At 36.0% G+C, this 23,890-nt stretch overlaps 1 protein-coding gene across 2 annotated transcripts in view; it reads right to left on the minus strand.

Moving 5' to 3' along the window:
* Positions 1–70: 70 nt before the first annotated feature.
* MFSD14A (major facilitator superfamily domain containing 14A) overlaps positions 71–23,890 on the minus strand; it is a 42,559-nt gene continuing 18,739 nt past the window's right edge. Inside the window, exons 3-12 of one of the 2 annotated variants that reach the window (XM_004471688.5) lie at positions 22,645–22,707; positions 21,811–21,938; positions 19,167–19,281; positions 14,418–14,636; positions 14,039–14,152; positions 13,213–13,284; positions 6,799–6,911; positions 5,525–5,622; positions 2,485–2,648; positions 71–1,513 (exon numbers count right to left, since the gene is read on the minus strand). In XM_004471688.5, coding sequence (XP_004471745.1) covers positions 1,307–1,513; positions 2,485–2,648; positions 5,525–5,622; positions 6,799–6,911; positions 13,213–13,284; positions 14,039–14,152; positions 14,418–14,636; positions 19,167–19,281; positions 21,811–21,938; positions 22,645–22,707 — 1,293 coding nt within the window. In that variant the 3' untranslated portion in view covers positions 71–1,306. The remainder of the gene's footprint in view (positions 1,514–2,484; positions 2,649–5,524; positions 5,623–6,798; positions 6,912–13,212; positions 13,285–14,038; positions 14,153–14,417; positions 14,637–19,166; positions 19,282–21,810; positions 21,939–22,644; positions 22,708–23,890) is intronic. The other variant, XM_071217215.1, reaches the window with a different exon arrangement.

Here is a 23,890-nt window from a genome sequence, read left to right on the forward strand (position 1 = left end):
ATTTCTTTCCTCTTCTCTTCGTACAAGAATATTTTATAGTGAGTTTTGGAAAGAAGTAGATTCAAAGGGAGAGGGTATAAAACTTTAATTTGTTACTGTAAAAATGACTGTGGTAACAAAGTCAAAACAGGCCCTATAGGGAATCACAGGTCAAGACTTTTTTTAAAAAATCATTAAAATATTTAATTTTATTAACAGAGTATTTACATTCTCTTTAAGACCTTATTTAACCATCGTGACTGTTCCAAGTTTAAAAAGCATTAAGCAATAACCACACACAAGATGAAAACATTGTAAACTATACAATACTTTATGTACAATTTTTACAAAGTAACACTTTTTTAAATAATATAACTGGACACAAAAATATACACTTTAGAGAAATTCACATCAGTAATTGTATAAAGCTCTCTTCTAGGGTCCTGAAAATTTAGGACAAACATTAGCTCTGTAAATAAAGTGTTACTGTGACAGTCCTGAAAGGCCACTATATATATTTATCTACATGTAGATATCACATTGACATTTTCAAGGCTACCAGCTTTACTATATAATTTTTAGATTATGTATTCAAGTGTTGAGGTTATGATTATGCAAACATTAAAAGAATAGTGGTATAAGAAGTAGCTGGGGAACAAATGTGAGCCAGCATTTAGACTTAGAAGCTCTAAACTTCCCAAATTTAATTCTAAGTGTCTGATACTATTCACTTCAAAAACCAGAAGTGAATAATATGTTTAAAATAAAATTATCACAAACAAGCTTGAAACATGATTCAGATTTAGTACTATTTTGTTTGTTTTTTTAATGCAAACCATTTACCATTTCTTTATTTTAGTGCATCTGCATTAAGGCTTTGAATTATTTGACCCAAGATTTTACAATATTAAGATCTGACTCAAGATTTTATAATGTTAAAACGAGCAGGTCCACAACCATACTTACTACCTACTGTCTCACTGAGACTCAGCATAGAGTTAAAGCTCAACACCTTAAGGAAATGGTAGCACAGACATATGCTAACAGCTAAGTAGTTACATATATAGTTTTTTAATTAAAGATGTATAATAAAACAGCTTAGTGGCAAGAAACTGGTTGCTAATAAACAAAAGGTTTCTTTTTAAAAGAAATTGTAACATCTTTGGAAAACTGTCCGGTTCTTTCTTTAGTTCCCACGAAGTTCATGCAGGTACATTTCTTAAGACAATCTTAAAGTACATCGTGGATGGAAATGGAATGTACATCCAGAACTACAGCTGAAACTAAGACCTGGGTGCGGATAGAAAAATCTTCCTGATTTCAGTCATCACACATTTGTGTCCTGGAGTAAAGGTTCTTTGGCCTCTCCTGGGGCTTGTGTACTATGAGGATGGCTGTGACTGCCACAGTGTTTTTTCCAACTACTAGACCTTAAGCTTAAGTTGGTATGTTCCGGAATAAACAAGGCAACAAGCAGAGCCAGCAGTACCGAACAGGCTCCAAAGAGGAAGGGGGGACCAGGGATGATGGAATTCTGAGGAAGGAAAAAATAATTAGGATTTTTGCACAGACACCTTTTTACAAGAAAATGCCTGTCTTTTAATAATAAATGATTGCTGGGTTACAAGCCAGTAGCTCCTTTCTTTGTGAAAGCCATAGTTATAGCCAAAACATTTTTTAAAGGTCTATGTAAAAGATACTGCTATTTTCAGCACCAAATCTTAATACTGACATTGTATGAGCCTTCAAATTTGTTAGCTGTAGAGAAAACAATTATAACATCTCTAAAGTAAAAAGTAACCTTTCAATATTAACTAGAGTAGCAGAAACAACTTTTTTTTTGTTCTTGTTTCAAAAAGGTTCTTTTTCTAAAGAAAGTTAAGAAAAGCACAGATGATGGATACCAGAAAGAATGAAATCAGACTTCTGTTTTAGCCCAAAGCTACTTTCATTCTTAGCAAAAACTTGGGCTGCCAATTTTACTGGTGTAAAGCCCACAAACATACATTCTTTTTTAATTTAAAAGTAGACCTGGCTGGTTGGAAGATGCATGTGGAACTCTGCCAAATAGGCAAGGAAACATATGAGTTGTTTGTGTTGGCTAAAATGATCAATGTTGCTTGCCATTAAAGTTTTCAGTTGTAAGGAAAAGTTTCAGTTGTATGGCAAACAAATGCACAACTGTTTACTTCCACATAACTGACTTTTCATACATTAGGCAATCTTAGTAAAGGGAATTGTGACAGTACAAAATCTCAGACAAAAAAGTAGTAGAGAATTAGTTGTTACATGTAAATTAGGTATAAATTTGACAAAGTAGAAATTTAAAGTATGCACAGCCAATTTCACAAAGAGCTATATAGATTACAGTTCCTTAAGATTTGGTTTTTAAGCATCTAATCCTATCTAAAATAATACAAATCTCACATACGTGTTTTAGTGGCTAAAAAACATCTTTATATCTAGACAAATGAACACATGTCTATCATGTAAACAAAGAATTACCTGTTCAAAATGGTGCTGAGGGCTTGTGTTTGTTCCCAAGTCTGTTCCTGTTATTGGCAGTTCTTTAAGTTCCACATGGAATATGTAGAATATGAATCCATAAAGGGCTGGACCCAGACCATTGCATAACCCTCGAATTCCTGTTATCATTCCTTGAACGACACCTAAATTGTTTAAACAAATTATCACTTAGTACACCACTTATTATTTTTCTTACCCTAGAGTTACTACAAATGTGAAGTCACATTCTAAAACCAAGGCTTTTATCAAACACCAGTAGTTTACTGCAATGGCATTAAAAGCTACTGAGAGGCTATCAATTCTACAAACTGTAATATGCTACCTGTTACAAATGTGAGCTCAAATGGATCCAGATACAGGCCTAATAGATCTAAGAATCAAACAAATGGGCAAAAATCAATTTATTTCCCTGGATTACAGCCTTCAAAACATCCCCTAGTTTAAAAAGTCAGGAGAGTACACAAGCACAATTGTTAAAAATTCTTTCCCCAAGAATCTACTTAGGACCGTTTTTAGTGAAATATAGATGTGTTTTATATGCTTGACTTTTATTTTTGGGTTGTCTCTCAAATTTAACTTGTTTTGGTCACAGGTCTTTCCTTCCTCATTTAGCAACCAAGCAGTCACTGCCACTCATGTAACACACTTTCCCCCCCTTATGACTAAATAAACCAAAAGGCTTTAATAAAAGGGTTATGAATATATCTACCACACAGCAGATGCTTAATCAATGCTCAGTAAATATAATGCGGCCAAATCTTCATCACTAAACTTTTTAGCAAAAAACAAAAACCAGATAGGACAACCAGCAAGATGGAGGTGGAGTAAGGAGCTCCTAGAATCAGCTCCTGCTATAGGGCAGTTAGTCAATACCGAGAGCTCTCTGGAGCTAGCTGAAGCACCTCTTCGGGGGCTCCAGGAGGCCAGAAGAGCATCCTGCCACAACTTTGAAGTAATGGAAGAAGGAGACTGCTTGTCTGCAGAGAAGACTCAAAAGTAGAGCACTCCATGCCCAGGAGGCTGGTGCCCATCCTCCACTGGAGGCACAAGCTGCCTCCGGAGCTGTTCCGCAGCTGGAATTGAAAGCTCCATTCCCAAAAACGGGGGAAGAAGAGACGGTTGGGCACCAACTTCAGCTACTGACGAGTAGATTCAGTGGACTAAAGTATAATTCTGAGAACAGCTAAAGTTTGAGCCTGTCCAAGTCAGAAAGAGGCCAGGAGCTGCCATCTGAACGCCACGCCTGGCATGAGGGGAAGCGGGACAGAGTGAAAATTCCAGTGCTGGTGGGTACTGGCTTCTTTCAGTCCAGATCAGATTGCAGCTCTAGCCTAGGCCCCAGTGCCATCTCCAGCAGGGAGGAAGCTGAAGGGACCTGTGTCAGCCTCTCTGGGAAATTATTGGACAAGCCACAGAGGCCGGTGATCATCCTACTCTGGTGGCATGAACTGCCCCAGGAGCTATTCTGTGGCTGGAATTGGAAGCTCCATTTCCCAGAAACAGGAGGAAGTGATGGATGGCTGCCAATTTTGGCTACTGATTGGTAGACTTGGCTGGCTAAGAGATAACCCTGGGAACTGCTGGAGTGTGAATCTGCCCAAGTTGGAAAGAACCATAAAACTAGAAGATACTGTAGGAAAATACCTTCAAGACCTGGTGGTAGGTGGTGGATTCTTAAAGGAGATAAGAGGAGGACTGAGACGGACTAGATGTTTAATGTACTTAGAAGTTTTAATTAGCTTTACTGTAAAAGTGTGGAAATGTATAGAGTGGATGGTCACATAGTGCGTAACAGTTTATAAATGGGGATGTGGCTGAAAATGGTAGTCTAGGTATGTAAATGCCAATTGACAGAATGCTACAGAATAATCTAGGAACTGAATATGAATAGTGCAGTAAACCAAGAAGTGGATGAGAATTGTGGCTCATGGTTCAGATGCCAGGAGTGTCCTTCGTGAGCTAGAGCAAATGTACATCACTACTGCAGACTGTTGGGAACACATGGGAAAAATACAACTGGAGTGACCTATGGACTGTGGTTAGCAGTAAGAATATAATATTCTTGCATCTATGCCAAAGATGTGCTGTGTTGATAGTGAGGCAGTATGGAAAATGTGAGCCAAATGTATACTATGGACATGGTAACAATCAGATGATATTATCTGTAGCAAATGTTCCACCACAGTGTGGTTGTGTTGATGGAGGGGTGTTATTTGGGAATTCTGCACATGTGCATGATTGTTTTATAAGTTTACAGTTTCTGCCATTAAGAATATATTGGAAAAAAAAAAAAGGGTGGGTTAGAGGAAAAACACACCAAAAGTAAGATAAGGACTATAGGTAGTAGTAAGATTTAGACAATATTCTTTCATAATTTGTAACAAATATCTCACGACAATGCAAGATGTTGGTGGAGGGTTGATGTAAGAGACCCCTGTGTGATGTTACACATGTTTGCTTTGTAAGTTCACAACTTTTACTATACACTTAATTGTTTATGTTCATATATAAATGATACAAAGATAATAATAATAGGGTTGTGATTGGGGGAAAATACTTTAGTTAGTAGTAATATTTTGAAAATACTCTTTAATCATTAGTTAAAAAGGTTTGACAATGCAAGTTATTGGTGGTAGAGTGAGTTATGAGAGTCCTGTATGATGTTATGTATGCTTGTTTTGTAAATTCACAACTATTATTATACATTTATTGTTTATGTATGTTTATGTATGAGTGATAATCATCAATAAATTAATTTTAAAAAATAAAAATAAGTAAATAAATTGTAAAACAAAACAAAACAAAAAACAGATAGGGCCATATATTCTAAGAGAGAGACAAGGGAATATCCATTCACTGATATTATCCTAGAATCTGCTTTTCCTACTTAAAATGAAATCAATTTTTAAATTCTCTACACTGAACATAGGCTTATATTTTAGCAATAGAGACGAGAGAACTAAAAAATTAAGAACATCATAAGCTTTTAAATAATTATCAATGGTTCCTATCAACTCACCTTGTTGATCAGCATCAGCAGTTCGTGAAACAAGTGCACTGACAGCTGGAAAGGTAATGCTGGACATGGCTGCTACTGCCCCAGCAGCCCACATCATCCTGTAATCCAAAATAAAATGGTATATTAGTGTTCTCCATTGTACCTGCCAAATTACAATGCATACTTAAAATCAAATAACTAACCGTGAAATGGCTACAGTACAGGGAAAAGAACTGTACTTCCTCTATTCCTTTCTTACTCTGTAACTTTGGGCAAGTCACTTGAAAAGTCTAACCCTGTTTGCTCTTCAAGAAAACAGAAATAAAACATTTCTTCACTAGAACGGTGTGGGGTTTTAATGTAAAATTGGGATACCATTTTTCAAACTGTAAAATGTGTACGTTTCTGCTGGAGTGGGAGTGAGTTATGTTGTAGGTAATGCATACTACACAAAAAGAAACATCAAATGTTTACAAACATGTGAAACCAGTAAGTCTTCTAGCAAGGTTCTCACTGGTAATTCAGTGTGAAGATATCACTGATTTAATCTAATTCTTAAATTTTAAAGAATAAATAAAATGGGTGCTCCAGCTTGATGCTGAAAATAAATGTTTTGAGTAATTTAAATTGTGAGCTCCTTAGCTCTTTGTAGAAGCTACACTGGAAGCTAAATCATCCACCAAAACCTACTCTTGATGCTTACCCCTATCTAAGTCCAAACAGGTGATAAGCTGCAAGAAACATGACTGCAAAGTGGAGTTCAGCCCAAGCAACCTGAACACAATGGTGTGCGCGGCTGCCTGACACCAGCATCAACATGACCATCACCTGTGCAGCATACCACACTAGCAGGAGAAGGTGAGGGACACGGCATGAAGCCAAGACCAAAACAACTGGACTTTTCTCACTTCCAGTTTGTCATTCGTAATGAACACTGCTGCTACTCAACTTTTTTTTTTTTTTCTAGATAGGAAAAGAAAGGTAAATGGCTCTAAGCAGGTTGCTGTGGGATTATATGTTTTTTCCTAGTGACAGTGATCTGGGTTAAATGTTTATTGGAAATCCAAAGACTCAATAATTTCATTCAAAAGTTCAGCCTGCCAGATATAAAATGTCACCTTTTTATCCCCAAGCTAGTTTCAGGAAAATATACAAACACAAGCAAGAGATATTTATTATGTACATTGTGAGAGGAAAAGCATAGTATGAGATAGATGAAAGCCTATGCCTTAACGGAGAAGCAAATAAAGAAAAAAAAGCACCAAAATTAAGAAAATCAAAATCTTTATACCTACCAAGGTTCTGAACCGAAGCCATACCATGCCAACTGTAATATTTGAAATCCTAGACCCAGTAAAATGGTGTTCTTATTTCCAATTGATCTCATAAGTAAACTCAAGACTATAGTCTGGGAAAAGAAAAAGGAAGTTTATTGGAATAAACTTTTAAAAATTAAAAAGAAACCAAAATATTTGGTGACTTCTTTTAATCTATAGTATAAAAGGGCTATAGCCACTTTTTACAGTTTGGCTGTTCGCCAACAACTGCCTGAGCATATATGAGCTCACTACTCCAGGACACACAGGCAGATGAAAGGGCCCTCTGCTGGCACAGATCCAGACTCAGAGAAGGAGTTAAAGACAACAGAAAGGCAAAACTTTCAATTCAATATACTTCTGCTGAGGGCCACTTACATCAGAACCTGAAAATGGCAGGGTTAAAAGATGCTAATGATTTCGAAATCTCTATATTATAATAGTTTTTTAAAAGGTTTTATATTTATAGGTCCATAAGTAATTCAAAATGCTTTTTCCCCAACTAAAGATACACTGAAAATCAATGATTACTCACATATCCTTCACTTACATTAACATAGTATTTAAACCCTGAGGCCTTTATGAACAGAATATCAGTTTAATAAATATGATATGGGAGAAATATAGTATAATTAAGAACATTGGCTCTAACCGTGATTCTGGGCAAGTCATTTCACTCTGAACCTTAGTTTTCTCTTACAGAACGGTTGTACTAGTACAGATTTGAAAAACCATGTCATATGAATTAAATGAGAAAATATTTAGCAATGTATGTCACATAGTAACCACTTAAACTATATTATGTGTTGAGGGGTTTTCTTGCCTCCTTTTATTTCAAAGTCAAGAGAAACCCAGCAATGACTTGGGGATATCAGAAATATACTTTTTGCTATAACTTTTAAATACACCATATAAGTCCACAGATGAAAAAGTGAAAATAATTCAGACAAATCATACTTTATGACTGATTGATACACTAAATGCATAGCTATCAAGTATGGTCAAGTTAATATTCTTTAAATTGGGACAATCATTGAATCAGATTTAATTACAATTATGCCAGTGGAAAGCAAAGATTCTTTTAAGGATTCTTGAACAATTAAAACTCCTGGCTTGCTTTTGAGAAGTTCACTAAAATCACATGATCTTAAGATTGAGTTCTACAAGGCTTGGCTACTTTGTGGGATTAGATTCTTTGACAACTAGCCAGGAAAAGGAACAAAAGAAAACTGTGAATAAAGTTAAACAGTTCACTGAAAAGTCAGTGTTTACTTTCCAGTCTGATTATTACCATCCCCAATCAAATACAACCCGTATGATCTTGTTACTTCCTTCTAGGGTAGTAAAAAACATGTTTCCCATGTCTTATGGGTAAGAGGTGAGGGTGGGTAACCAATATCACAGAAATAACCAAAACATTAAAAGTGCTAATTCAGTTGCTAGTATCTCTCACAATTTTAATTTATGAATATATCAGACTATGGCTTCAATTAATAAGAGAAAAAGAATACAGCTCATTCAAAGAGTGCACTCCAATCTCTGCAACACCAAATTGCCTGGGAGGAACAGGGAACCATAATGAAAGATGGAGTAGTAAGTTTTTGAAAACTATTATCAAGAATAATCCCAAATGTAGCAATTTCATCTAAAAAACTGTTTCCTCTTCTATGGCTCTAGGAATTCACAGGGCAGAAAACATTCTTCTTGTCGTTAAATGTAACCTAAGAGGAAAAGTAGGAGATTCACATACTATGATGAAATACCTGCCACTCCAGTCAGAATGATGGGGGGGGAGGGGGGAAATTCTGGCCACAGAGCCCCAGCTCGGTGAGAACAGGCTTAACTAGCTTAGCTATTGTTCCCAGGAGCACACATTGTTTCAGGAATGCTGCCTAATGAAGTAGTCTGTCACTGAAGTATGCTGATACTTCTAAAGCACATATCATGAATACTGAAAAAAAAAGTTTATAAAAATCCACCTTGTAGCCCTTCATCCATCAGTTAACTAGTCTGTATTTATTTACAGAAATCTGTATCTTTTCTTCTTGGGGAAGCTATTCCCAAAGAATACATTCGAGTTTAATAAAAAAGGCTCATTGTACACTACAACCATTTCCATTTTACTGATAGCAATTGGAGCAACAAAGAAGCTGAGTCATTAAAATCTGAAACAATTCAAAAGGGCTGATCTTCTGGGGTAATGTCCTCTCCATGTAGCTACTGTAGCAGGACTACAGCAATATGAACCTTTTTTCACAGCCCTTCCCTCACATCCTACCTGCAGCCCAAACACTTAAGGAGACTGGTATTTAGGTATTTACTGTATGATACTGTAACTAGCAACACTGACTTTTTCCTTCATGGCAGGGACTTAGCTCTTTGTATCTCCATCATCTAGTAGAGTGCTTTGTACTTAATAAGCCCTCAATAACTGCTGGCATACCTGAACTTAAATATAGAAATATTCTCAATTCTTATTAACTATGGAACAAATTAATTACTTAATAGAGTATGCTAGACAGAAAATAGCTTTGGTGTCCCTTAATTTTGTAGATGGGAGAATTGATGCCCAAATGTTAATTTAACCAGGATTACAAAGCTGATTAGGTAATACTGACATCAGCTTTGGTCAGTCAGTCAACAAATATTTGCCAAGTTCCTACTAAGTCCAACTGCTATTTCAGGTCTGAGGACACTCTGAGTAAGTAAAAGTGCCAGTTGGCAAACAGATTACCTTTTAGTGGAGGGACAGTGGACACAGGCATACTTATATGAGACAAGTTCACGTTATAGCTGCTATGAAGAACTTAAAAAGAGGTAATAAGACAGAAGTGGTGCTTGAACCAGGATGGACAGGGAAGGCCTTTCTGAGGTGACAGCTGAGTAAGGGAGAGGAGGGAGTACCCCAAGCTGGGGTGACAGCAAATGCAAAGAAAGGCCTTGGACTGGAGTGTATGCAACAAGATGAAGACTAGAAGAAAAGGAGGTTATGTCAAGTCTGTATCTCATTCTGTCTGCAATAGAAAGCAAGTTTTAAGCAGAAAAGGACAGGACTGAGTTTCTACTTCATTCTTCACAAGTGGAGAATAAGCTGTGCGGAGGCAAGAATGGTAGCAAAGAGACCAGGTGGAGACCACTGCTGTGGCCTGGACTGGACTCCTAGTAAGGGAGAATGCAAGAAATGCTCTGATCCAGGAGGAAGAGCTGACAGGAGGTACCATTTGAGAAAATAGATGTGGGGTCAATGGAAAGAAAGGAATCAAGAACAGCAAGGAATCTGGTCTGAACAAGGAGCACAGTGATGCCACTGAATGAGATGAGGGGCACTCGGTGAAAAGCACTAGGGAGACAGGAATCCAGATCTTGGTTTTGGCCATGTAAAGCTTGAGATGCCCCAAAGATGTGTCAAACAGGAGCTCAGGGCTTGGATCGGGAATATCTGGGAGCCACCAGCATATAGAAGACTATATGGAGCACTAATGAAAAGAAATGTGTGGAACTAACTATACTCATGCAGTCATATAAACATTTATTTAGTGCAAGTGTTATGAACTCGCATGCTGACTGGAGACAGGGAGTTTAATGAGTGAAACAGGTAGGTAATAGGCAATAGGAAGTGGGCCTGTGGCATGTGAGTAAATGCCCCCGAGGGGGCGGCTACTACTTAGCTCTTGCTGGAAAATAGATCTGTCCTATGTTACCAGATCTAATCATTTCTGGGGAGAAATTATATATTTTTACATATTACCAACCTATTTTTAAATGCTTACTACTAATTTTTAAAGTTTCACAACATTTTATATATATGAAAATAATGACCACTACTTAGAACCTGTTGGGTGCAGGCATAGTCCTGGATGCTAGGGTGACAAAGATGAATATGATTCACTGGCTGGAGAAGTCAAAAGAAACTAGTCATTCTCTATTGTATACTTCTGCAGAAATGAGAATAGAAGATAATTCTTCCACTGTGAGGCTATATATACTACACTTAATATTTCAGTAGTACATATGATATAAAAATGTTAATTATCAATATTTACACTACTACTATAGACTACTCTTGATCTGTTTTTCAAGGCCAACTATTTTTTTCACTTTTTTGTGTCACTTTTCATCTCAAAAAATGTTTTTATGTAGGTGCCAATAGCTAAATGATAATTTAAGAACCTTATTTCTTAAGGACTGTGTTTCTGTAAATAGTCTATGCCTTTCAACAATGGCTGGACCATTGCTTATTCCTTTCCATTCTCACTGCCTTCATGAGTGCTGCTTTTCCCAATACATAACCAAACATGTCCTTCCTCTTTTATTTACATGTCTTCCCTTCTGAGCTCCAAGAGACTATTTTTCAGACTTTGTATCCCTTATGGCAGGTGCCATCAGCTAACAGAAGAAAAGGGTGCTCTAAAGCACCTTCGACTCATCACTCACGCAGTCTGTAGTGCTACTACCCAAATGTATCAAACAACTGTGGAAGCTGTATGGATCTCAAGACACTTAAACCTAATAATCTCTTAAGGCACCATTAGAGTAATGTGAGCCTGTTTTCTTCATTTAAAGTCTGATGTAAAAATCATAAAACATCAGCAAGCAAATCTTCACAATATGTGAAAAAGATAATACTTTGGGGAGCAGATGTGGCTCAAGTAGTTGAGTGCCTGTCTCACATGAGAGGTCCCAGGTTTGTTTCCTGGTGCCTCCTAAAGAAGACAATGAGCAGACATTGATCAAAGACAATGAGCATACAATGAGGACAATTTTAAAAATATAATTAATCATGACCAGGTTGAATTTATTCCAGAACTGCAAAGTTGGTTTAACATTTGATAATCCATCAAGCTCTATGCTGTCTATCTTCCTTTGTGTTACTCTTCAATAGGGTCTTTCTTGAAAGTCATTTTTATCTATAGGTGACAGTATTTTCCTCCATAGTTGAAAAGCACTTTTTCTGATTATCCTTTCTGTAGTCCTCTGAAGATCAAAGATCTTATAGCCAGGAACGAACATTTTAATACAATGTTTTTCCAGATGAAGAATTTTCAGAATAAAACTGAAGTTACATTTAGTACTAGTTGTCAATACCTTGTGTATATATGATATGTGTAGGGATGTGGAGGGGGGATATATTATAGCTTTCAAATTTAAAGATAAATTTATTACCGAACTAAACAAAAATTCACAAATGATGAAATCAGCAGAATGAATCCTACCTAAGAGATGGTAAAACATCCAGCGTCCAATTAAATGAAACTTGCTTTACATTCTCTTAAGAATAGACTAAGCAAAGAAAATTACAATCTAGGAGGTGGAAAAATGATAACTGAGAGAAGACCATCAATGGACAGGAGAAAAAGAAAAGCCAGATAGCAAGAAATAAGCAGTGCTTTTTCACCAAAAGGAGAAAGACCCAGAATCTTCTAAATAGAATTCTGGTCACTACTCTATGGTAGAACAGAGACAATTTGGGGACCATGATAGAACATCACCTAAAAAAATTCCAAATTCTTTTGTTGAGTAGTATCTTTTTCATCAAACAACAACCAATGTTTACAATTTGGGCTTCCAAGATAGATACTTTCATGCAATTCATCTGCCTAAAACCACCCAATGGCTTCCTATCTTACTCAAGTCTTAGGACAATTTATAAGGTGTCACATGATATGGCCCCTCACTACCTACCTCTCAAACCTCATTTCCTAACACTCTTACCCTGTTCACTCTAAAGAGGCCTCCTTGCTGTTTCTTACACATGCCAAACACGTTCTCTCCTTAGGATTTATTTCTGTTCCCTCTGCTTGGAAATCTCTTTCTCTAGATATCTCACGGTTTATTCCTCATTTCCTTTGGGTCTCTGTTCAAATGTTACCTCCCCAACTGGCCTCCCCAATGACCCCCCAGATAACATAATACTAGGTCACCAGTTGCTCTCTATATTTCTCCAACCCTTTTTTCTATAGCTCTGATTGCACCTGATATGTTTATACTGAAGTATTAATTTTTTGCCCTGCCTCATTGAAATATAAACTCTATGCCCCTGGTGTCTGACACAAGGTACATATTCAATAAATATTTGTTGAATGACTAAATCAATAGCAGAATAAGGACCAAAGGACACATTTCTGACATGCAGGTGGTGTTCCATAGTGTAAATTATTAAACTGGCTTTCTGGTTTATACAACATATATTAATTAGTATCAGTCTGAAATAATGTGATAAATTCTAGCAACATTAACAAAATTGAATTTCTGAACCAACAAACTTAAGACTATTGACTATGATAACTCTAACAGATACCTTAACTCTGAGGCAATACCTTAACTCTGAGGCCCCATCTGGATGGTCAGCCAGAGACACCCTTAGGGCATTATTCTAACTAAAAAGAAACTTACCTGTGCAATAATGGAAAGAATGCCAAGGACTGCTATAAATGCTGCAACACTTTCTGGTGAAAATTTCATTATCTAGGTGTTTTCCAGAAAAAGTTACATTAATAAAGAAACATAACAAATACCATTCTAATGCTATTACTTGTACATTAATAAAATATTAAATGGAACAGAAAAAAATAAATGCAACTCATTTATAACCAAAGAATATCTCCAGGGAACAGGGAAGGAATCTGGTTTTCACTGAGAACTAAAACTTAACATTAACACACTAAATTCCAGAGGACTTAGGGTAGACTCCTAATTTGGATTTACTAAATTAAACAGTTGGAGATAACTACCAAATACTCAGAATCCATTTCACAGATCAATATTGCACCATTAAATGCTTTTTACTCTGCCTAGCAGGATTAATGTCAAGGGGAAAAAAACTTGTTTTACCTTTACTGTAGCTAGCTATTCTAATAATATATATTCTCAGTCACAAAGGAACTATTCTGAGCAACTATTTTGATTAATGTATTCCATCACTTCTATAAACACCAAACAAAAAACTCAAACTGTAACCTTGAAAGGAGAATACCGTACCCTCTCGTCTAAGCCAAAAGTCTTAAAATACAAAATACCTCCACAATAAATGTGTGAATTAGTAAATTAAAAATTAAAAAAAAAAAAAAGGAACATAAGTTGCACTATTCTAGTGAACTGCTGTTTACAAAATTAAAAGTTCTCTGCTGATTACACTGCTGATTACAGCTCTCTAATCATTAAATACTTTTGTTATGTCACTAAACAAACAAAAGTCTATCTAGGTAGAATAGGATCTTACCTGTCTGAGGTATAAAAAAAAGCTGGAATATTGGCCTGCCTCAGGTAGATAGGAGAGAAACACCGTAATGCAGATTAGCAGTACAATGGAATCTTGGCCGACTTTTTTTAAAGACTAGAACAAGAAAAAGACTGATATAAGGTTTTATATCAAAAACATTGAACAATTTTTAAGAATATGCAGAGACTGTTTTTGGCAGTTTGTACACATTTTATCTATGTTATTTTAATTTCATTTTCCCCAACTATCCTGAAAAATATTTCAAAAGGAAAAAATTCCTTAAGATACTTTCGACAAGGAAACATCTACAACCAAATACTAATGCTGTAGTGAATTATGTATTCACTTTTTCCAAAGAGAGAGAAAAGTGTAAACTTACAGCAAAGGGATCAGCCTGTTCCCAGGAAATTGGTGCTCCCCATGACGCTGGCCGCATCTTCTCAGGCAATGACTCTGGCACAGCAACAAGGATGAAACAAATATCTAGTAAAGCTATTGCTGTAGCTAGGACCACTACTAAGCTGTCTCCATATACTCGCCCAAGGTAAGCCCCAATTGCAGGGCTGGTTACTAAACTGGCAGCAAATGTTGCCGAAACCTGCAATAAATGAACAACAGATAGGAAGCGATTAGTCAGGATACCTCTACTCCTTTACTTCAACACCACATAATTCCTTTTATAATTTTGATTTTATAAACTTCTGTTCCAACATCCCTTTCCTTCTACTACTCTCTTTTTTTGCAGGAAGAGAAGAGAATTCGATTCCTACCTAAAAATATTTAACAGCCTCTATTCAGTGGTTACAAGTTTTCTTCCAAGATTTGGAGTCCTTTGTTCAAATAATTCCTACTGGGAAATCCATATATAAAACAGAGAAAGAAGGAACTGTTGAGGAAAGGGTAGGGGCACTGTCCAAAAAACTCTTCCCTTTCCCTGCCTATTAGCCACACCAGCCCCTGGGGCACCTCCACAAAAACCTTAATATTCCCTGAAAAGAGTCTAAAACCCGCTGCTCCAAGGGATCCCCATTTCATTGTGATTTTACTATATTAAAGTTAAAACTAAATATTTACCTTGATATTTTAGGGCTAAAAAAAAAGCTTAAAGACTATGAAGTTTATCTTCTCGTCAACAGTGTTAAGCCCTGACACAGAACTGACCATGGGGATGTTTCTAGGTGGCAGAGTTAGGAAGAGTGAGATCTAGATACCAGGAACTGAGAACACCTCTAACCATGTCTTGAAAACTCTGGGAAGTCCATACAAGTCTGGTGAAGATGAAGATTAAAATACAGAGGACATGGGAAACGGACTTTGGCCCAGCGGTTAGGGCGTCCGTCTACCATATGGGAGGTCCGCGGTTCAAACCCCGGGCCTCCTTGACCCGTGTGGAGCTGGCCATGCGCAGTGCTGATGAGCGCAAGGAGTGCCGTGCCATGCAAGGGTGTCCCCCGCGTGGGGGAGCCCCACGCGCAAGGAGTGCGCCCCATAAGGAGAGCCGCCCAGCACGAAAAGAAAGTGCAGCCTGCCCAGGAATGGTGCCGCCCACACTTCCCGTGCCGCTGACGACAACAGAAGCGGACAAAGAAACAAAAAGCAGACAAAGAAACAAGACGCAACAAATAGACACCAAGAACAGACAACCAGGGGAGGGGGGGAAATTAAATAAATAAGTAAATCTTTAAAAAAAAAAAAAAATACAGAGGACAAAGATAGAGAAAAATTGTTAACCCCAGACATATCTGGCCTACTATATAACATGGCCGTTGCAAATTAGCATAGAAGTGCCAGCAGTTAATACCTAATAGAGACCCACACTCTATAGAGAATAATTAGAAATTACTGTTGGACGTTCATGAGATTCTGTGCTTAATTCTATTTCTATGTCATTTATGACTTTTGGATGGAGCATTTAAACTTCATGGGCAAGTTTATTTGCAACTGTTTATGAATAACTGCTGAAGATAAGCGATTCAATTTTTAAAGGTCAATTATTTAAACAAGTATAAAAATTCTAATGACTTTACAAATTTGGGTATCGATCCAAATGCCCACCAACTGGTCAATCAATAAACAAAATGTGGTATATCCATGCAAAGGATATAAAAAGGAACTATTGATATATGTATCAAAATGGATGAACCTCAAAAAAAATTATGCTAAGTGAAAGAAATTAGGTGCAAAAAGATCACATTTTCTATGATTTCCTTTATATAAATTTCTAAAAAAGGCAAAACCACAGAAAAAAGTAGATTGGTGGTTGCTTGGGGTTAAAGGTAGAGTAGGGATTGATGGCAAAAGGGCCTAAGGGAACGTTTTGGGGTGATGGAAATGCTCTAAAATTGGATTATGGTGACTGCTGCAACTGTTTAAATTTATTAAAACTCATCAAACTAAACATATAAAATGGTGAGTTTAATGGTACATAAATTCTACTCAATAAAACCATTTAAAGAAAATCCTGGTTATCATCTGCCTCAAATCACTTAATGTTCTACTTTTACAACTAAAATCATTACTTCTTTTTCTAAGCTTTTCAGTACAGGTATCTTCCACAAAAACTTCTAGACGCCATGATTCTTTGTTATAGTGTCCTTTGAAGCAGAGATGACAGTCCAACATAAAACAACCATTTCAGTCTGACACAATACTTGGTTCTCATTTCTCAAAAGATATTTGTCCTATATTTACTGAAACTCATCATTGTCCCACTCCTGGCTATCTAATAATGATATATATATTATTGCCCCTATAGAAACCATTATATTCCTAGATTTGATAGACAATAGACTATATTGCCTTTAAATAGTTTACCAAAATAGTGCTCATCAACCCTAACAAATACTCATCAGCTAGATCAAGAGTTGGCAAACTACAGCCTATGGGCCAAAAACAATTAAGAATTGTTCTTCCATTTTTAAAGTAGTAAAAACAAAACCAGAAACATTATAACAAAAAAGAATACCAGACAGAGACCATGTGTGGCCCACAAATCCTACAATATTTACTGTCTGGGCCTTTATAAAAAAAGTCGCTGATTTCTGCGCTAGATGTTAACCTGTTGTATTTAAGAATACCATTAAAAAGGAGTAATAATTTTTTTTTATGAGTAATAATTTTTTTTAACTCATGATATTAAATAATTACTTTTAGGATTCTGTAAAAACTAATTTTATAATACAAGGTAAAGTAGTCTACTGTAGTTTCAAATGCAACATTATAATAAATAAATGCTTTCTAAATAGAAAGTATCAAAATTTACATGGTTGTGCGCTTTAAAACGTTTTAATACAGACTAATGGATGATTATTTTATACCAAGTATTTTAAGCAAAAAACAAATCTCACAATGCAAAGGCTTGCACCATTTATAATACGGTGTGGTGGTATGTACGCCAGAAAAATATGCTATTGAACTTAATCCATTCCTCTGGGTATGAACCCATTGTAAGTGGGACCTTTTGGTGAGGTTACTTCAGTTAAAGTGTGGCCCAACTCAATCAGGATGGGTTTTAATCCTATTACTGGAGTCCTTTATAAGCAGAATGAAATTGAGAGAGAGAAAAAGCCACAGCAAGCATGAAGCTGAAATGTAATGGATAGGCTGCCATATACATTATCATGTGACAGAAGAGCCCAAGACCAAGGATCTCTGACAGCCAGAACCAGCATACCAGTCTTTGAGAAGTAAGCATCGCCTTGATAAAGCCTTGATTTGGCATTGATTTGAACTTCTTAGCCTCAAGATCAAGAGCCATTTAAATCCCATTGTTTAAGACAACCCATTGCATGGTATTTGCTTGAGCAGCCAATGGAACTAAAACATATGGGATACCTCAAAAACAAGGTATTTTTATTTTTTTACTACAACTCAACAAAAAGACTATTAAAAAATAGGCACAGGACTTGGATACTTCTCCAAAGAAGATAAACAAACGGCCAAATAAGCACATAAAAAGATTCTCAAGATCATTAGTCATTAGGACATGCAAATCAAAAGCACAAGGTAACCACTTCACACCCACCAGGATGGCCATTATGGGAAAACCCCTCTCACCAGCATCGTAGGTGAGAATGATAAATAGTGCAACCACTATGGAAAACAGCTGGGTGGTTCCTATAGAAATATAGGATTATCATATGACCCAGCAATTCCCCTCCTAGGTAAATACCCCACAGAAACGAAAGCAGGGACTCAGGTACCTACACACCAATTGTTGGAGATTGGACCCGAAGGGTATCGGGAATGAAAGAAAGACAAAAGGAGAGAGTGAAACAAAGAAAGAAAGAAAGAGAGCTGGGATCAGGGGGTCTGTGAGTAGTCACTCCTCAGACAACTTTATTTTTTACATGTGGCATTATATATACTCAAACTATCGAGATAACAAGCAGTGTAACTACCCATTAACAAGACTCGTAAATTAAAGAACTTATCTCTAAGTACAAAGATTTAGTATTCCTTTCAAACTACAAAGTGTGTTTACTCCTATTTCTCCCTGCCACGGACAGCTCTGTCCTGCTGACTCGAAAGGGTTAATTGCTACATTCCTATGTTAAAAGCGTAGCCATGGAAACAGCACATCTCCCTTTGTGAGACCACCAAGCCTCAGTTTCCAACAACCAATGTTTATAGCACATTATTCTGAAGAGCCAAAAGACAGAAACAACCCAAATGTCCATCACAGATGAATGGATAAACAAAATGTGGTATATATGTACAATAGAATGTTATTTAGCCATAAAAAGGAAATGAAGTTCTGGACACTACAACATGTATTAACTCTTAAAGCATTTATGCTAGGTGAAATAAGTCAGACACAAAAGAATATTATATGATTCCACTTATATGAAATATCTAGAACAAACAAATTCAGAGAAAAGTAGATTAGAGATTACCAGTAGTTGGGGAAGAGTAAAGGGGGTTAATAGTTAATGGGTACTGAGTTTCTGTTAACAGTGATGAAAAAGTCTTGGTAATGGTGGTGACAGTAGTAGCACAATACTGCAAATGTAACTAATGCCACTGAACTATATATTTTAAATGATTAAAATGGCAAATTTTATGTTATATGTTACCACAATTTAAAAAAAATATATTTTTCAGCAGATACAGAATAAACTACACATACCAGTCCATAAGCCATGCTTCTTTCATGTTCTTGGGTTATATCTGCTACATATGCAAATACTACGGAGAAAGTCACTGCAAAAACCCCAGAAACAGAGATAACAGCAAAGTACCACCTAGGAATGAAAGAAATGGTTAAACCAACTACCATTATCATAACCTTCCATTTCTTTCAGCAAATTAGAATAAGAAAAGCTAACTTTAGTAAAAAGCTTACAAGGACAGTTCATGGATTAACTCTTCTATAAATCATAAGCCACAGATATTATGAAAACAGTGCTAGAAATGTTCATTTAACAGCAACTCAGCTTACTATATAGGAATACTTTTAAAAAAATTAGATAATGTATTTGTATCAATCGTTAACCCAACTATTTAAATATTGTGGCTATATTGTTGTCTCTACTAAAAACAGCAAAAAACTAAAGCCTGTATATATGATTCATTCATTACCTAACATTTCCTATTACAGTACTACACAAAATACAGTGAATAAAACTGAGCAACAAGTTATTCCAAATTTACTCTGAGCCTATATATAGAAATTAGATGTTTGTTATTTTCAGTTTTCCAAATGTTGACAAAACAAACTCAGTCTTTACATAGTTCAAGAAATCTGTTACAGTAGCACTCATAAATAAAACTGAGAATAGACAGTTACTATGAAAACTAAAAAAGAGATATTTTAAAAGGCAAACTATATTTTGCCAAATATGACTCCTAAATATATGGTTTGGGAATGAGAAGTTCCTATTGTAATGCCAATATTTTAGTTCTTAAAATAATTTCTCAGAATCAATTTACAAAATATCATTCCACCAGGACATTTTTCTAACACATTGCTTTCCACAGCAATTTTTTTTTGTTTATTCTCTAAATTGTTTTTTGTAAGGTTTTGTTTATTATTAGCATTTATCAAGGGCTTGGTCTTTGGTGATATCCAAGCTAGAAAAGATCCTGCCCTATATATACACCTGTGGCAGTTTGATATTATTTATGATCATGTTTGTAAACTGGTCTGTTCCTCTGAGCATGAGACCCTTTGATTGTATTAGATTCAGCTGAGAGGCCTTTGATTAAATTATGTTAAGATTAGGACATGCAGGGTTGTGGTCCTTGCCCACCCTTAGGTAGGTTATATAAACTGACAATCAAGAACACACAGAAGCAGATACAAAAAGAAGAAACACAGAGGACCCTGTGGCCAGTAAGAGCCATGAGCATGATAGTTTACAGCTGACCTTGTGAAGGGAAGACAGGTGAGACAGTCCAGAAAGAAAAGAGCCCCAAGAGATGTGCCTTATGCCAGCCTGCCTACAGCTGAGATTGGAAGAAGCTGGGACCAGAGAACCTAAGAGAAGGACGAAGGCTGAACTTGCACAGATGTTGCCCACATCATGCTTCCACATGTGGCAACAGAGTTTGGTAAGGAAGTAACCTTCAGATGGACTCTTTAGGGCCTTGTGACTATAAGCTTCTACCCCAAATGAATACCCTTTATAAAGCCAACAGATTTCTGGTACTTTGTATCAGCACCCTTTCTGGCCGACTAATACAATACCCCTGGCCTTTCTAGATACACCGTGGAAGTTAGAGCCCATCAGGGATATAGAAATAACTAACATTAATATTTAGTGGAATAGAAAGAATAAGCCAGAGAAATAAGAGATTTATAGCTAAAGTGGACTCTATTCCTTGGGAATATCATTCTTTGTGAGCTTTTCCTCCATTACTCCTCAGTGAAAGAAGCCCAATTTCAATCAAGGTGACCATGAACATGGCCTCTTGTAACTAGGAGCAGCATATGTGTGAAATCTGACCAAAGACAGGCAAGCAGAGGTTCAACGGGATTTCTGTAGTTTCCTTAAAGGAAGGCAGTGTGCTCTTCTTAACCACGAGTTCCATTTGCTGCCTGAAATGTGTGTGACTTGATAGCTGAAGTTCACAAAACCATGATGGACAGTGACTTGATAGCTAAGGGATGGAAGAACAGCAAGACAGAAAAATGTCTGGTTCTCTGGAACAGCCCTGCAAGCTCTGGATTGCCCAACTACATGGAAAGAGAAAAATTAGCTTCTCTGATTTTAAGCAACTATTATTAGGGTTTTACTGATATATAGCAGAATCTATTCCTAATTAATATATGATAAACTTAAGTGTTTTTTTAACATTTTTACCTAAGAAAATAAGTTAGCAACCCTATTCAGTCCCCAAAGTGTTGTCATGAAATTTGGGCTGTGAAATCCAAAGGAAGGATAGCAGTTGCCAAGCTGCTACCTATAGAATCACCTAGCTCTAAAGCCCTTTATTAACTATTACTTAGCTACTACATTCTTAGGGGCCCTCTTACCTGTGTCAACAATAATGTATTGGAAGAACAGAATTAAAACCTACATAGATAAGATGGTAAGAAAAGTATAAGAAATGAGGGAACATTAAGAAAGCAATAACAATGCTGTTAATGGAGAAAGTGTGGAAGGGGTAGGGGATGAAGTATATGGGAATCCCCTATATTTTCAATGTAACATTGATGTAATCTAAAGCTTCTTTAAAAATAAAGAACCAGTCAATCTGGGGGTGGGGGATAGAAAAAAAGTAATAGCAGAATGTAATATTTAATTTTTATAATCTGAATATTTACATACCAAGGGCTGATCTTCATTAATGGAATTGGGGCACATGTGAAAAATACTGTTAGCAGCAGGAAGGATTTTCGGCCCCAAACATCAGAAAGAGCACCAATAAGTGGGGCACTGAGGAACGACAACAAACCCTAAAAAATTTTCAAATAAAAAAATTTTTATGCTACAAATCCATAAGACCTCAAAAAATAATTGTACTATCACAAAGGGATTTTAAACTTTCATTTCTAGGATAAGTGTATCATCAAGCTTTAGATAAATGAAAACTTATTTCTTGTCTATATATAAAGAAAAATTTCCCCTGATAATCTACAATCATCTGCAGGGTTAATATTAAATAAATATCTAATGAATAATCAATCACAACTCCACATCAGCAATTCTAGAAAGACTATTGTGCTAATTATCTGCTTTTATATCCATAGGTTAATCCCCAGTTTATAAAATTTGCTGGTCAAACTGAATGAAGAGTAAAGCATGTGTATGATAACTAAGAGTTTACCATACTGATATAGTATTTATACATAGTATAGTTCTTTACTTCTCTATATTCTTGTTTGTTTACAAAAGCACACAAATATCTGGAATAAAAATGCCAACACATAAAACACAGAAGAAATCTATTATGATGTGATTTATAATTATACACAATTGATTATATTTGAGCCCAATCATGTTTAAAACCCAGTTAATTTAAAAAGTGTTGAATAATCCACCAAAGTACACTGTAAAAAACTGAAAACAGTGATTAGTGAATTGACTAAAAATATTTGCAGGTTATATATATACTTGTGAGTATACATGCATATGTGTATGTATATATATGATTGATCCTACCTTTACTCCTTGAATTAGGCCATTCATCAGAAATGTATGTTTAGGGAAGGTTTCATGTAATACCTAAAGAATAAAAACAAAATAAAAACCACATGCTACATTTTAGCGTTAGTAAAATTTCTACATTACATTTTCAAACATCCCTCCATAATACAATCTAATTTTATTTCATATAAATGTCAAATTTGTATGAGACTAGGCTTGAGTAAATACTAATACCAAACATTCCTATGGGCCCTGATATATACTGACTTATTTAATATCCTACTATTGATACATAGATAGGTTAAACATTTTGCCACAAATTACAGACAGTAAACAGCAAAATCAAAACTGAACTCAGAAATTTAGGCTTGAAGCTACATGTTTTGCTGCTTCACACATAAAACAGACTTATAATCCTCACAGATAAGTATATAGTATCTAAGATAGCAGATTGCGAGAATTAATAAACAATTTTCAATTGCTACTAAGTGGATTTAGAAAGATTATAACAACATCTTCCATCCTTTTCAAGGCCTGTTCTCAAACTACAAGCCATCAAACGAACAAAACAACAAAAACAAAAACAAAAAAAACCACACAGCATCAATTTGCTCACTTGGCAACAAATGAACAATTGGGAACCACTGGGAAACCATTGGTTGAAAAGGCAACTAGAGGGAAAGATAAATGGAAAAATAAAAGCAGCTATTTTTACAGCCTGTGAGTCCAAGGTTTTTAAAAATATATTCTGTTATTTAATCATAACATTACCAATTAGATATTACCAATTTATAGATGAAGCAACTGAGTTCTTGCTCGACATAAAAGTCAACACTTCTTTCACTATACTATCGTATTTCTCAGTAAAAACAAAAGAAAATAGCAATATGGGAATAAGAAGGGTGGGGAAGGCTTCTCTTCTGGCAGAAAAACTAAGGTTGAGAAACTGTTTAGTTAACGACCCATGCATCTAAAGTGGGAGTTGGCAAACTTTTCCTGTAAAAGAACAAATAGTAAATATTTTCAGCTTTTTCCAGCTTTGCATACTATATACTGTCTCTGTCACAACTATTCAACTCTGCTGTTACAAAACAAAAAGTCTGATAATACATAAATGAATTGGCTATGTACCAATAAAACTTTATTTACAAAAACAGAATGCAAGTAGGATTTGGTCCTCTCACCTTAGTTTGCCAATCCATGTAGTAAAGGGAAACATTCAGACTCCTTAAACTGGTATTCTAAAGCCTTTCACAATCAT

This window comes from Dasypus novemcinctus, chromosome 9 (genome assembly GCF_030445035.2).
Source record: "Dasypus novemcinctus isolate mDasNov1 chromosome 9, mDasNov1.1.hap2, whole genome shotgun sequence".
Classification (NCBI taxonomy): Eukaryota; Metazoa; Chordata; class Mammalia; order Cingulata; family Dasypodidae; genus Dasypus; species Dasypus novemcinctus.